Source organism: Bos indicus x Bos taurus, chromosome 7 (genome assembly GCF_003369695.1).
Source record: "Bos indicus x Bos taurus breed Angus x Brahman F1 hybrid chromosome 7, Bos_hybrid_MaternalHap_v2.0, whole genome shotgun sequence".
NCBI classification, from domain to species: Eukaryota; Metazoa; Chordata; class Mammalia; order Artiodactyla; family Bovidae; genus Bos; species Bos indicus x Bos taurus.
Genome location: NC_040082.1, coordinates 30,124,044 through 30,138,249, shown reverse-complemented (window position 1 = coordinate 30,138,249; position 14,206 = coordinate 30,124,044). Strand labels below are relative to the sequence as shown.

Genomic DNA, 14,206 nt, shown 5'->3' with positions numbered 1-14,206 from the left:
ATTGCATCTTTCTCCCAAAGGAAGCTATGGCTCCTGCTTGAAAGCAAAGCACAGATTGCCATGTTTTGTGTCTGCTGGGCAGGTGGACGACTCCTCATAGACTGAAATGCTCTACGAAGAGTTTGGCAGCCAGGTGTCGTGTTACTTTGGGGAACTACCAGAAACACTCCCTGGGTGCCCAGACACAGTTTTCTCTTTTTCTCTTTTCTTCTAGGATTTGTGCAAGTGGACGATGGCAGAAAGATTGTGTTTGTTCCAGGATGTTCTGTACCATTAACCATAGTAAAATCGGATGGAGGTTATACCTATGATACATCTGACCTGGCTGCCATTAAACAAAGACTGTTTGAGGAAAAAGCAGATATGATCATCTATGTGGTGGACAATGGACAAGTAAGTTTGTACATTTGTATCAACTTGCATTGTCTGATTGGAGGTAAGGCAGTATGGTGAAGCATTTGGCACTCAAAAACCCTGTAAATTTTCCTCAAAGACGGAAATTCAGAAAAGTGATATGAGAGAGAGAGCAGGGTTTGAATTTGGCCAAACTTGTTCACTTCTCAGTTTTCCCACTTGTCTCTGTAAACTAGGAAGGATGTTCCCTTATTCTCATATATAAGGAATAAAGAAGAGCTTCTATAACTTTACTTGCCTTAAAAGGTTAGTGAGTGATTTGAATTTTACAAATCTTTATTCCTAAGTAGAAGAGCTTTAAGTCATTTTTTAAATTAGAAAGTTTAGCAAGTAACTTTCTCTTTCTATTTCTTTATAGTCCTTACACTTCCAGACAGTATTTGGTGCTGCTCAAATGATTGGTTGGTATGACCCTGCCGTAACTCGAGTGTCTCATGCTGGATTTGGTGTGGTGCTGGGGGAAGACAAGTAAGTCTGCAAATGTGAAGGTGGTAACAGCGCCCGACCCCCAGATTCTTCAGTAGAGACCATTTCATTTGATACCAGAGTCTGTATAAGCTGTAGTATGTACGCAGCCAAGCTGTTCCGTACCTGTGTCTCATCACTGCCAGAGTGCAGCCTTTTAGGAAGAATTGAGAGATTTTTACATCTTCCATTTAATATTGTCTTAGGATCCCTTAGTTATTTAATTACCACATCATTTTTGATTTGGAGACATGGCCTAAATTCTGCCATCACATAAAAGTGGGTGATGTTTCTAAAAGCTTCATGAAGTAGCTCAAGGTGCTTAACACGCCAATGTGCAAAAATCCTAATTAAGTTTATAGCCTGCTGCTGCTGCTAAGTCGCTTCAGTCGTGTCCGACTGTGTGTGACCCCATAGACAGAAGCCCACCAGGCTCCCCCGTCCCTGCTGGGATTCTCCAGGCAAGAACACTGGAGTGGGTTGCCATTTCATTCTCCAATGCATGAAAGTGAAAAGTGAAAGTGAAGTAGCTCGGTCGTGTCCTACTCTTCGTGACCCCATGGACTGCAGCTACCAGGCTTCTCCGTCCATGGGATTTTCCAGGCAAGAGTACTCCTAGCCCTACCCAAATAAATGTCAGGGTATTTATTTTAGATGTAAGGTTATATGCAGACAAAATACCTTAGATCAAACATATAATTCTGTATAGCTGCACTTTTTTTGTAATTGGAAGACACCTGGTCCTTAAGGTATTCACAGTCCTAAGAAAGTGCTAAAAATCAAACACGTGAGTATTGCTTTAGAGTATCTTATTTTCCTGTTTTGTTTTCTTTTGACTAACATTTAGATGATTATTCCTACAATTGGGAGAAAATTACCACATTTACTTTTTTTTTTTTTGCCTTGGAAGTCTCTATTTTTTTATTTTTATTTTTTTTCATTTTAAATTTAAATTTATTTATTTTAATTAGAGGCTAATTACTTTACAATATTGTATTGGTTTTGCCATACATCAGCATGAATCCTCCACGGGTGTACACGTGTTCCCAATCCTGAACCCCCCTCCCACCTCCCTCCCCGTACCATCCCTCTGGGTCATCCCAGTGCACCAGCACCAAGCTTCCTGTAAATGTGCTTCCTAAAAAGCACATTTACTTTTTATGTCTGATATTTATCACCAATAATTATATGTCAGCATTTGTTTATCATGTAATGGCTAGAGGATTTTTTGTGTTTTTTTTGTTTTTATATAATTTATTTTTTTTATTGAAGGATAATTGCTGTACAGAATTTTGTTGTTTTCTGTCAAACCTCAACATGAACCAGCCATAGGTATACAAATATCCCCTCCCTTTTGAACTTCCTCCCGTCTCCCTCCCCTCTAGGTTGATACAAAGCCCCTGTTTGAGTTTTCTTAGCCATAAAGCAAATGCCTGTTGGCTATGTTACTCTTCCCATACATCTCACCCTCTCCCCATGTCCACAAGTCTAGTCTCTATGTCTGTTTCTCCATTGCTGCCCTGTAAGGAAATTCTTCAGCACCATTTTCCTAGCTTCCATATATATGTGTTAGAATACGATATTTATCTTTCTCTTTCTGACTTACTTCACGCTGTGTATAGGTTCTAGGTTTATCCACCTCATTAGAACTGACTCAAAGGCATTCCTTTGTATGGCTGAGCAATATTCCATTGTGCATATGTACCACAACTTCATTTATTCATCTGTCGATGGACATCTAGGTTGCTTCCATGTTCCAGCTGTTGTAAATAGTGCTGCAGTGAACAATGGGATACATATGTCTTTTTCACTTTTGGTTTCCTCAGGGTATATACCTAGGACTGGGATTGCTGGGTCAGATGATGGTTTTATTCCTAGTTTTTAAAGGAATCGCCATACCGTCTTCCATACTGGCTGTATCAATTTACATTTCCACCAACAGTGCAAGAGTGTTCCCTTTCCTCCACACCCTCTCCAGCACTTACTGTTTGTAGACTTTTTGATGGTGGCCATTCTGACTGGTGTGAGGTGATATCTCATTGTGGTTTTGATTTGCATTTCTCTAATGGTGAGCGATGTTGAGCATCTTTTCATGTGTTTATTAGCCATCTGTATGTCTTCTTTGGAGAAATGTCTGTTTAGGTCATTTTCCCACTTTTTGATTGGGTTGTTTGTTTTTCTGGTATTGAGTTGTATGAGCTGCTTGTATATTTTGGAAATTAAACTTGTGTCAGTTGTTTCATTTGCTATTGTTTTCTTCCATTCTGAGGGTTGTCTTTCACCTTGCTTATAGTTTCCTTTGCTGTGCAAAAGCTTTTAAGTTTAATCAGGTCCCACTTATTTACTTTTGTTTCCATTACTTTAGGAGGTAGGTCATAGAGGATCTTGCTTTGATTGATGTTATCGAGTGTTCTGCCTATGTTTTCCTCTAAGAGTTTTATAGTTTCTGGTCTTATATTTAGGTCTTTAATCCGTTTTGAGTTTATCTTTGTGTATGGTGTTAGGAAGTGTTCTAATTTCATTCTTTTACATGTAGCTGTCCAGTTTTCCCAGCACCATTTATTGAAGAGGCTGTCTTTGTTCTATTGTATATTGCCTCCTTTGTCAAAAATAAGGTACCCATAGGTGCATGGGTTTATTTCTGGGCTTTCTGTCTTGTTCCATTGATCTTTATTTCTGTTTTTGTGCCAGTACCATACTGTCTTGATGACTGTAGCTTTGTAGTATAATCTGAAGTCAGGAAGGTTGATTGCTCCAGCTCCATTCTTCTTTCTCAAGACTGCTTTGACTATTCGGGGTCTTTTGTGTTTCCATATGAATTGTTAAATTTTTTGTTCTAGTTCTGTGAAAAATGTTATTGGTAATTTGATAGGGGTTGCATTGAATCTGTAGATTGCTTTTGGTAGTATAGTCATTTTCACAGTATTGATTCTTCCTACCCTGGTTGTATTGTTTTAGATATCTGCATTCATGTAATTATGGTGTCCTACACCATAAAAAAAAATTATCAGGGATAGCTAGCCAGTGGCATCCTACCATATTTTAAACATTGATATTAAAATGCTCAAATTCAGACCTCCCTTGGTGGTCCAGTGGTTAAGACTCTGAGCTTCCACTACACGGGCGTGGGGTTCAGTCTCTGGTCAGGGAAGTTATGCATGCCGTGCAGTGTGGCCAAAAAAAATAAATAAAATGCTCAGATTCTGCCGTCTATTTTTTTTTAGTGAATTTTTCTTTTTTTAAGGCTTTTTACAATAAAAAATTTATCATTTTTTTGATCAACTTCCTGTGTATTGAGCACCCACTGTTCATGGCATTGGCTGGGTGCTCCACAGTGTGTACATGAAGATAACATAAAACACGTCCTCTTTCCTGAAGAAGCCTGTCCTCTAAAGCAGAGCAGTTCCCTTTGGAGCCTGTTAAAATACACATGCCAGGCCCTCCCAGGAGAGCTAATGACTTTCTAGGTCTGCAGTGGGTAGTAGGCATCTGTTTTTGAAAGCTCTTTTTGATATTCAGCTGTGCGTCCCTCTCTAGAACCACTGGTGAGAGGAGAAGAGAGGACCCACACACACGAAAGATAAAGATTCAAGGCAGGCACAGTAGGGAGTAACAGGAAAGACCAGATTTTGCCAAGAGGAGACGTCCTTAAGGAAGGCTTTCTTAGCATTTTGCCTAGGCTTTATGATGGGTATCATTTCATCACACAGAAGGTTTGGAAGTTGTTGGATTCTCAAGGATGGGCGGGGATGACATAAGGAAAGCCTGGGAAATCATGTAGTTTTGGAATAATAAAGGAGTTTAATTCCGTAATAAAGGGCAAGATGATCCCTTTTAAAGGCAACTTTGAACATACAACTTTAACAGGAAGTATCACAGGCACTTTGGCAGACTTTATGTTCAATAGAAAAGCATGCTTCCTTTGTATCATTGTTGGGATTGAACAATGTTTTTAATTTAAAAGGAAAAAAAAGACAGTATCTTGCAAACTTATTTAATAGGTAAAATTCAATTTTCATGAGATGCTTTTTAACAGTGCAGTTGCCCAGGGCAGTGCTTATCTGTACTTTTGCCCCATCCACAAAGATTCTGATTTCAGTGGGTATGAGTGGGGCCCTGACATCCAGTTTTAAAAGTTCTCAGGCTGATTTTGATATGTTCTTAGGGTTGCTGCTAAGCTGCTAAGTCACTTCAGTCGTGTCCGACTCTGTGCGACCCCATTGACAGCAGCCCACCAGGCTCCCCTGTCCCTGGGATTCTCCAAGCAAGAACACTGGAGTGGGTTGCCATTTCCTTCTCCAATGCATGAAAGTGAAAAATGAAAGGGAAGTCGCTCAGTCGTGTCCGACTCTTAGCAACCCCATGGACTGCAGCCTACCAAGTTCCTCCATCCATGGGGTTTTCCAGGCAAGAGTACTGGAGTGGGGTGCCATTGCCTTCTCTGGTTGGCTACCACTATAAAGGTGGAATTACTAGTCAGGAAAATGCAAGTGAGATTCCAGTTAAGAATTTCCTCCCAAGCAATTCTAGAAGCAAAAGTATTAAATAATTCTCTAAGAAGGCAAAACAACTAACCCAAACCTCATGTTCAGGAAAATGAACAAATGAACAGATGCCTTCTTTCTTTCCCTTTTAGGGACTGTATTAAAAATGGATATGTAGAGAATGCTACTAGGAGCCTAAAGCATAGAATGCTTGGAGTAGAGGGTTATAGATGAGAGACACTTGGGAGTGTCTACTTTTCTTTTGTCAACCACCCTAGTTGTCAACTGAATAAGGTGATGTCAAACCTTAACTTTCAAAGATTTCTAAGTTGGAAGGTCTGCTTCAAAATGTGTTTAATCGGGACATTTAAATTTTATTAGGAAGAAGTTTAAAACACGATCGGGTGAAACAGTGCGCCTCATTGACCTCCTGGAAGAAGGACTAAAACGCTCCATGGACAAATTGAAGGAAAAAGAAAGAGACAAGGTAATCCAAAGACTGACTTGTATATTGTGTAGTGTGCATTTTGTTGTGGTTTTTCATTTTTGTTTTTATTGAGAGAACTGGGAAGGTTTATAAGCAGTCAGTCAACTTCTGACAGGCTTATATCTCAGGTTATTGCACAGTTAGTTTCATGAATTGCTGAGTGTTTATTGTGAAAATGTAGTTCGTAGCTATTACAAAAGACCATGGCCTTTTCTTCCTTTGTTAACGTGGCATAGACTCTCTGCTGCTGCTTGGCAGTTCACCTGTCACTGCTTTGAAGCAATGACAGGAGAAGACTGAAGACTGAGGTGGTTTGAGTGAATATCCTACATTAGAGTGTACATCTGCTGAGCTCCTTTCCCTGGGAGCGTGTGAAGAGTCGTCATTAGCAGTAACACCGACCACACGAGTCTTCCCTTGAGCCCACAGAGTAGGCGACGTGATGGCCTTTCATAGCACCCTTAGAAAGGACTGTGGTTGGATTTGTGTGAAATTTGGATGAACTGCATCAAAGTAGGGGAAAATTTTTTTTTTTTTTTACTATAAAATAGAGGTCAGAGATTGAGTCAAAGGATCTTAGGTCTTTTACATTCCAGCAGTCAAATGGAATGAACATAACTACTGTAAACAGAAGAGTAAAATTATAGAAAGAGACACAGAATAGGATTAAATGTAGACATGAATGAGCCAAACAAAAAAGGGGTCTTCGAGGACATACTCTGGTTGGTTTGGGTAGATCACTAATAATCCAGAGAGCATGAAGGCAGGCTCTAAGGGAACATTCTCCCCACCTGTTCCATTTCCATTGTTTGCAAAGTGAAACATGAAATTGTTTTTTACTGTTTCCGGTTGGTGGTTGTCAAGTGTACCCAGTTGGTATCTCCAGAATGGTTTTGCCTTTTAGTCCTGGCCTAGGTATAAGTGGCAGTCAGATGAAAAGTGGAAAATTCAGTCACTAATCAGTTTGTTTAGTCTGCATAGTAACAAAAACTGCTTTAACTATTTGGCCATTTCAGCTACTATTTTAATCTACATAGAGTAAATGTAAAGCTTGATGAATTTTTATACACACATATATACACACTGCTGCTGCTGCTAAGTCGCGTCAGTTGTGTCCGACTCTGTGCAGCCCCATAGACGGCAGCCCACCAGGCTCCTCTGTCCCTGGGATTCTCCAGACAAGAACACTGGGGTGGGTTGCCATTTCCTTCTCCAGTGCGTGAAAGTGAAGTTGCTCAGTTGTGACCATGCTAACATCAACCAATCAAGTTATATCTCTCTCACCCCAGAAAGTTTCCTATCACCATAGATCATTTTTGTTTATTTGAGGAGTTTAAATGAAAGCATAAAGTATGTGCTGTTTTCCAGGTATATCAGTAGTTCTTTTTACTGCTAGATAATAGTATTAATGTGTTTCTTCTGTTGAAGGACATTAGGGTTGTTTCTGTTTGTTGACTGTTAACGAATAAGAAGCTGTTAATAATTTCAGCATTTCTGTTCAAGCCACCTTTTGGGTACATGCACTTTTCTCTTAGATGTATATCTAGGAATGGCATTTCTGGGTTGTAGGGTGGGCTTACATTTAACTGTTTTAAAAATTGCCAAGGAGAGAGTTACAAGCGTTATATACTCCCATCACTAGTACGATTGTTCCAGTTGCCCTGTATCTTTCCACATAACTGGTTTTGTGAGTCTTACTTTAATAGCTTTTCTGGTGAATATGTATTAGCATCTCACAAGTTAAAATTTGCATTTCTCTGATGAGTAACTACGTTAACTGTTGCTTATTGATCATCAGGGTATCTTTTGTGAATAATATGTTCAAGTCTTTTGCGTAGTGTTTGTTTTAGACCATCCATTTATATTTATCCACATATTTACACTTTCCTGTGAACTTTATTCCTCCTTGCAGTTTCTAATTGCCTAGGTGTGGTTTGGAGAGGGAAGTAGAGTATTTCCTTCTTTCCTTTGTATTTATCTTGCTTGAAGTTGCTGACTTTTCTGAGCGTTGGGTTCCTCATCAGTTTAGGAAAATTCTCAGCCATATCTCTTCAAACATTGCATCTTTGCCCCATTCTGTTGTGGAATCTAAGTACATATATTATGTTAGAACTTTGACTGTGTCCCAGAGTGTTTTTTCACTTTTTTTTTTTTTTTTCCTATTTTTCTCCTCTATATGCTTTATTTTGGATATTCTAAAATACCTTAATCATAGTTTTCCATTTTGAAATAATTTCAGACAAAAAAAATTATAAAATAGTACAAAGTATTCCCATATCAGCCTCCCCAAATATTAACATCCTATAGATGTAGTATGATTTCAAAACCAAGAAATTAACATTGCTACAGTACAGTTCACTAATCTGCAGACCTTAGTCAGATTTTGCCATTTGTCTTTTTCTAGTCCAGGATCACATGTTGCATTTAGTCTTCATGTTGTCTTAATCTTTTTTAATCTGGGCAGTTCCTTGCTCTTTCTCTTTCATCATCTTGACACTTATTGTCAGGTTTTCTGTGGAATGTCCTGCAGCTGGGTTTATCTGGTATTTCTTCATGATTAAATTCAAGTTATACCGTCTTAGGAAGATAAGTTTCCTTCTCACTTCAGTATTTCAGGAGGCACACGATGTTGCTGTGTCTCATGATTGTTAACATTAATTTTGCTCACTTTTGTTACGGTGATACTATCAGTTTTCTCCATTGTGAAGTTACTGTTTATCCTCTTTGTAATTAATAAGTATTCTTTAAATGATTCCAGACTTTTAAAAGGTGTATCAGTGTCAGACTTTATTTTTCTGGGCTCCAAAATCACTGCAGATTGTGACTGCAGCCATGAAATTAAAAGGCGTTTACTCCTTGGAAGGAAAGTTATGACCAACCTAGATAGCATATTCAAAAGCAGAGGCATTACTCTGCCAACAAACGTTTGTCTAGTCAAGGCTATGGTCTTTCCTGTGGTCATGTATGGATGTGAGAGTTGGACTGTGAAGAAGGCTGAGCGCTGAAGAATTGATGCTTTTGAACTGTGGTATTGGAGAAGACTCTTGAGAGTCCCTTGGACTGCAAGGAGATCCAGCCAGTCCATTCTAAAGGAGACCAGTCCTGGGTGTTCATTGGAAGGACTTATGCTGAGGCTGAAACTCCAATTCTTTGGCCACCTCATGCGAAGAGTTGACTCATTGGAAAAGACTCTGATGCTGGGAGGGATTGGGGGCAAGAGGAGAAGGGGATGACAGAGGATGAGATGGCTGGATGGCATCACTGACTCGATGGACATGAGTCTGAGTGAACTCTGGGAGTTGGTGATGGACAGGGAGGCCTGGCATGCTGCGATCCATGGGGTCGCAAAGAGTCGGACACGACTGAGCGACTGATCTGATCTGTTTATTTTATTTTTGGCTGTGCTGGGTCTTCATTGTGGTGCGTGGACTTCTCGTTGCTGTGGTTTCTCTTGTAATGGAGCATAGGCTCTAGGGAGCATGGGCTTCAGTAGTTGCTGCGCAGCATGTGGGATCTTCCCGGACCAGGGGTCGAACTCGTGTCCCCTGCATTAGCAGGCAGATTCTTAACCGCTGAACCACCAGGGAAGCTCCAGTTGCAGTCTTTAAAGTTGCTGTTGCTGTGTTTCGGTTGTTTGTATTGTCTTGTTCCCCCCTCACCCTACCTCACCTCCTTGGTTTTTAGTCATTTCATCTGACTGGTGGGTGAAAAGTTGTAATAGTTCTAGATAATGTCATCTTCCTAGTTAAGTTTTCTGGCCGACAGCACACCAGCTAGTTGTCTTAATGATGTCCTTGTGTTGATGCTCTCTGGAGACTTGAAACAGTTGCTTCATACAATTTATTCAGCTTTTAAGTAGTTGATTCTGGTGGAAGGGGTTAGTCTGCTTCAAGCTACTGCATCATGTCCAGACCAGAAATCCTCATATACTTACTTGACCTAATAATGTTTCAGAATATGACCAAATTTACCAAGACAGTGTTTTCTTTTCCAGTTCTTGACACCCTGTTTTTATTCCAGTTAATTACCTGACCCTAATTTTGTTTCCTATAACCTATATCAGAATATTCTATGGAATGAAGCAGATAAAAACTAATAATTGGTGCTTTCGTTTCATATCTACTGAATACACTGGAGAAAGAGTATTCAAGCTGACATTTCATAATTTATAACTCGGGTTTCTCATGGAAGCATTCTTTGTTATGCAGAGCTGATGAGTTTTATTTTCCTTATTCCCTCCTTGTAGATTGGTCTGTTTTCCTACCTCAGTGTTGATATTCATTGCAGTTTACTGTTAAAGACCATCAGATGCTCCTCGTGCTTTGTGTGCTGTTCTGTCGCTTCAGTCATGTCCAACTCTGTGTGACCCCATGGACTGTAGCCTGCCAGGCTCCTCTGTCCACGGGATTCTCCAGGCAAGAGTACTGGAGTGGGTAGTCAGTCCCTTCTCCAGGGGATCTTCCTGGCCCAGGGGGCGAACCTGCGTCTCTTAGATCTCCTGTGTTGGTAGGCGGGTTCTTTACTAATAGTGCCAACTGGGAAGCCCTAGATGCTCCTTACCACCATCTTTTGTCTGTGAGATGGTGCAACAAAACAAGGATTGGTAACTTAGGAAGTATTTTTTGTTTTTCCAAAAGGTCTTAACCACAGAGGAATTGAAGGCTGCTCAGACCTCTGTTGCTTATGGCTGTATCAAATATGCTGATCTTTCCCATAACCGGCTGAATGACTACATCTTCTCCTTCGACAAAATGCTGGATGACAGAGGAAACACAGCGGCTTACTTGTTGTACGCCTTCACTAGAATCAGGTAATTGGGGTGCAGCATTTTTAATTTTGAGTCAAATGATGATTTCTACTTTGGATCAGGCATTCTTTATTACCTGTTTTCAACGGAGAAGAATATACTTAACAAAGGGGAATGATGGCCGTTACCTGATTTTTCAGGTCAATTGCACGTCTGGCCAATATTGATGAAGAGATGCTCCGGAAAGCTGCTCACGAGACCGAAATCATTTTGGATCATGAGAAGGAATGGAAACTAGGCAGGTGCATTTTGCGGTTCCCTGAGGTTCTGCAGAAGATTCTAGATGACTTACTTCTCCACACTCTGTGTGATTATATCTATGAGCTGGCAACTACTTTCACAGAATTCTATGACAGCTGCTATTGTGTGGAGAAAGATCGGCAGAGTGGTAAGTGGCTCATCCAGTAGTCATATTGGGGATTGGGCACCAACAGAGGCATTCATTTGAGTTGGATGTGGGTAATTTTCAATTTATTTATGGAAACCCCCACACCCAGTTTCCCCCTAGTTACACAGTAACCCGTATCATATACAACAGACAGAATTGCACTGGCTCTAATACAAGCATAAATGGAATTCTTAAACAGACTCGTTTCCCCACCATCAGGCACATGGGCTAGAGCCATAAAACTCCAAAGAAGCAATTGAAGGTCACTAGGAATAGGACATTTCCAACAAAAGCAGTGTGACTGATAGTCACAGAGTCGGTCTCTGGGTTCTTAATAATGAAAACTACCCTTGGACGAAAAAAATAATACCTCTTTTAGGCTTTTTGCTCTATTGTGTTATATAGTTAATGAAATAGACTGAACTAATGATTAATAATAATACAGCAAGTAGACGTTTCTGAGAGTCATGGTTGAGAACTTAAAATTTCATTAGGAAAAAAAAATCATTATGGTGTTTAAAGTTAATTCAGACCATGAAGCCTAGAACAGAATTTAAAAAAAGAATAAGATAAAAGATACAAAGCCTGCACTATTAGACTGTAATTTTATCAGTTAAAAACAGATTTCTTAAACAGAAATTTATTTCTTAGATTTATTTATTTCTTAGATTCTCTCTCTACAGTTTAAGTAAAGATGATTCTAGTTAAAGCCCCCAAAACATATGTTAGGCTATTTACTTCTCAATAAAGTCCAGAACTAGCATAGATTCTTTAACAGTGATTTGTAGAAAAAGTAATTACTCTCTTTGTATTCTCAGGAGAAGTCCTGAAGGTGAACATGTGGCGTATGCTGCTCTGTGAAGCAGTTGCTGCTGTCATGGCTAAGGGGTTTGATATTCTGGGAATAAAACCTGTCCAAAGAATGTAATCCTCCTAAGGTTTGAACACTGTGTTTTCACCAAAGTGGCCATTAGCATTGTTTGCTTTTTTACAATCATGTGGATACAAAAACAAGTAAAAGGAATTTATCAACTCTCTCTAGAACTTGTGGTTCTTTGTCTCTCACAACTAAACTTCTGAAAAGTACTTTCACTAACTTTAATTAGATAAGGAATCCCATTTATTGACCCCTAATGTAGTCCCAAGAACACAACCTTCACTGCCATTTATTCTGGAGAAACACATGCTTAATATACATGAATGTTACTACACTGTGCTGCTTCCAAGGGTCTCCATGGTCAGAGGAGCCTTAGATATGAATGAATGATGACCATAGCTACCATTTACAAACTGGTCTGTACAGAGCCCGTATCCACAGCATAAAGGATACCTTGGGAATAAATATCTAACCAAATAGAAAATAGCAATAAGACAAATTACGAAGAAACCAAGTAGAAGTTCTAGAGGTGAAAAGTGTAACTGAAATTAAAGATTTGCTAGAGGGGTCCAACAGCAGATTTGAGCAGATAGAAAAAGGAACTTGGAGAGAGGCCAAATTTAAATGATAGTCAGAATTACATCAGTGCTTAGAATGGAATTTTTAAAGAATGGAGAGAGACTAAGATGACCTTTAGGACGACACCAGCAGTACCAACATATGTATAACAGGAGTCCCAGGTGAGAGGAGGGAAAGAAGCATAAAATATTTGAAGAAATAATGATTAAAAATTTCTCTAATTTGATGAAAATTTTTAATGTACATATAGAAGAAGCGTAGTAAACTCCAAGTAGGATAAAAACAAAGCCTTTTTAAAACACGATCTGGAGAGACAAATTGAAAACTTTGAAAGCAACAAGAAACAAATCACAGTAATTATTTTTTCTGGGAACTGCCACATTTCCCACAGAAGCTCTACCGTTTTTACATTCCCACCAACAGCACACGAGGGTTCCAATTTTTCTATTTTTGTCAACACTTTCTGACAGTAGCCATCCTGTTAGGTGTGAGGTGGTATCACAGTTGTGGTTTGCATTTTCCTAATTAGTTAACATTTTGAAGACCGAAGGAAGGAAATAATAAAGACCAGACTGGAGAGGAATGAAGTAGAGAATAGGAAAATGAGAGAATCGAAAGAAAATCTGGTTCTAAAGATCAGCAAAATTGACAAACGTTTATAGCTAGACTGGTAAGAAAAAGCTCAAATCACTAAAATCAGAAATGAAAGTGGGGCTGTCACTACCAGCCTTACATTATAAAATGTGTTATAACTGTACATAGTCCAGCTGCATGCCAAAAAAATTATAGACAGCATAGGTGAAATTTTAAAAATCTGGAAACACAAAATACCAAAGCTGATTGAAGAAGAAATAGAAAATCTTAATAGACCTAAAACAAGTGAAGAGATTGAATCAATTATTACCAAAAAAAATTCCAATAAAATTCCAGGGTCGGGTGACTTCTCTGATAAAAAGAATTAACATCAGCTCTCAAACTCTTCCAAAAAATAAAGAAGAATCATTACCTAACACGTTCTATAAGGTCAGAAGCCCAGTATTACTGTGATGTTTAGTTGTTCAGTTGTGTCTGATTGTGACCCCATGGGATTTCCCAGGCAAAAATTCTGGACTGGGTTGCCATTTCCTTTAGGGAATCCTCTTGACCTAGGATTCAAACCTGGGTCTGCTGCATTGGCAGGCAGATTCTACCACTCAGTATCAAGGGCTTCCCCAGTGGCACTAGTAAAGAACCTGCCTGCCAGTGCAGGAGATTCAGAGACTTGGGTTCAATCTCTGGGTCAGGAAGATCCCCTGGAGGAGGGCACAGCAACCCACTCCAGTATACTTGCCTGAAGACCCCAAGGACAGAGGAGCCTGGTGGGCTACAGTCCATAAGGTTGCAGAGCCGGACCTGACTGAAGCAACTTAGCACACATGCATGCACCCTGATACCAAAGCCAGAAACATGGCAAGAGAAGAGAAGCACAGATCGATACCCCTTGTGAATACAAATGAAAACCTCAAAAGTACTAGAAATCAAATTGAACAATTTTAAAAGAAGTATATGGTATGAGCAAATGAGGGGCTCCGATCAAGATGGCAGAGTAGTAGGACATGGAACTCTCCTCCCACAAATACATCAAAAATACATTTACAAATGGATTCTTAACACCTACTGAACACCAATGGAAGTCCTCAAACACCTGAAAGGATGAGAAAGATCT

General features: G+C 39.6%; 1 protein-coding gene across 1 annotated transcript in view; it reads left to right on the top strand.

The window, feature by feature from the left end:
* RARS (arginyl-tRNA synthetase) overlaps positions 1–12,082 on the top strand; it is a 29,266-nt gene extending 17,184 nt beyond the window's left edge. Inside the window, 6 exon segments of the mRNA XM_027545722.1 lie at positions 215–393; positions 773–882; positions 5,745–5,850; positions 10,488–10,660; positions 10,798–11,045; positions 11,864–12,082. Of these exon segments, the coding sequence (XP_027401523.1) occupies positions 215–393; positions 773–882; positions 5,745–5,850; positions 10,488–10,660; positions 10,798–11,045; positions 11,864–11,973 (926 nt within the window). The 3' untranslated portion in view covers positions 11,974–12,082.
* Positions 12,083–14,206: the final 2,124 nt, after the last annotated feature.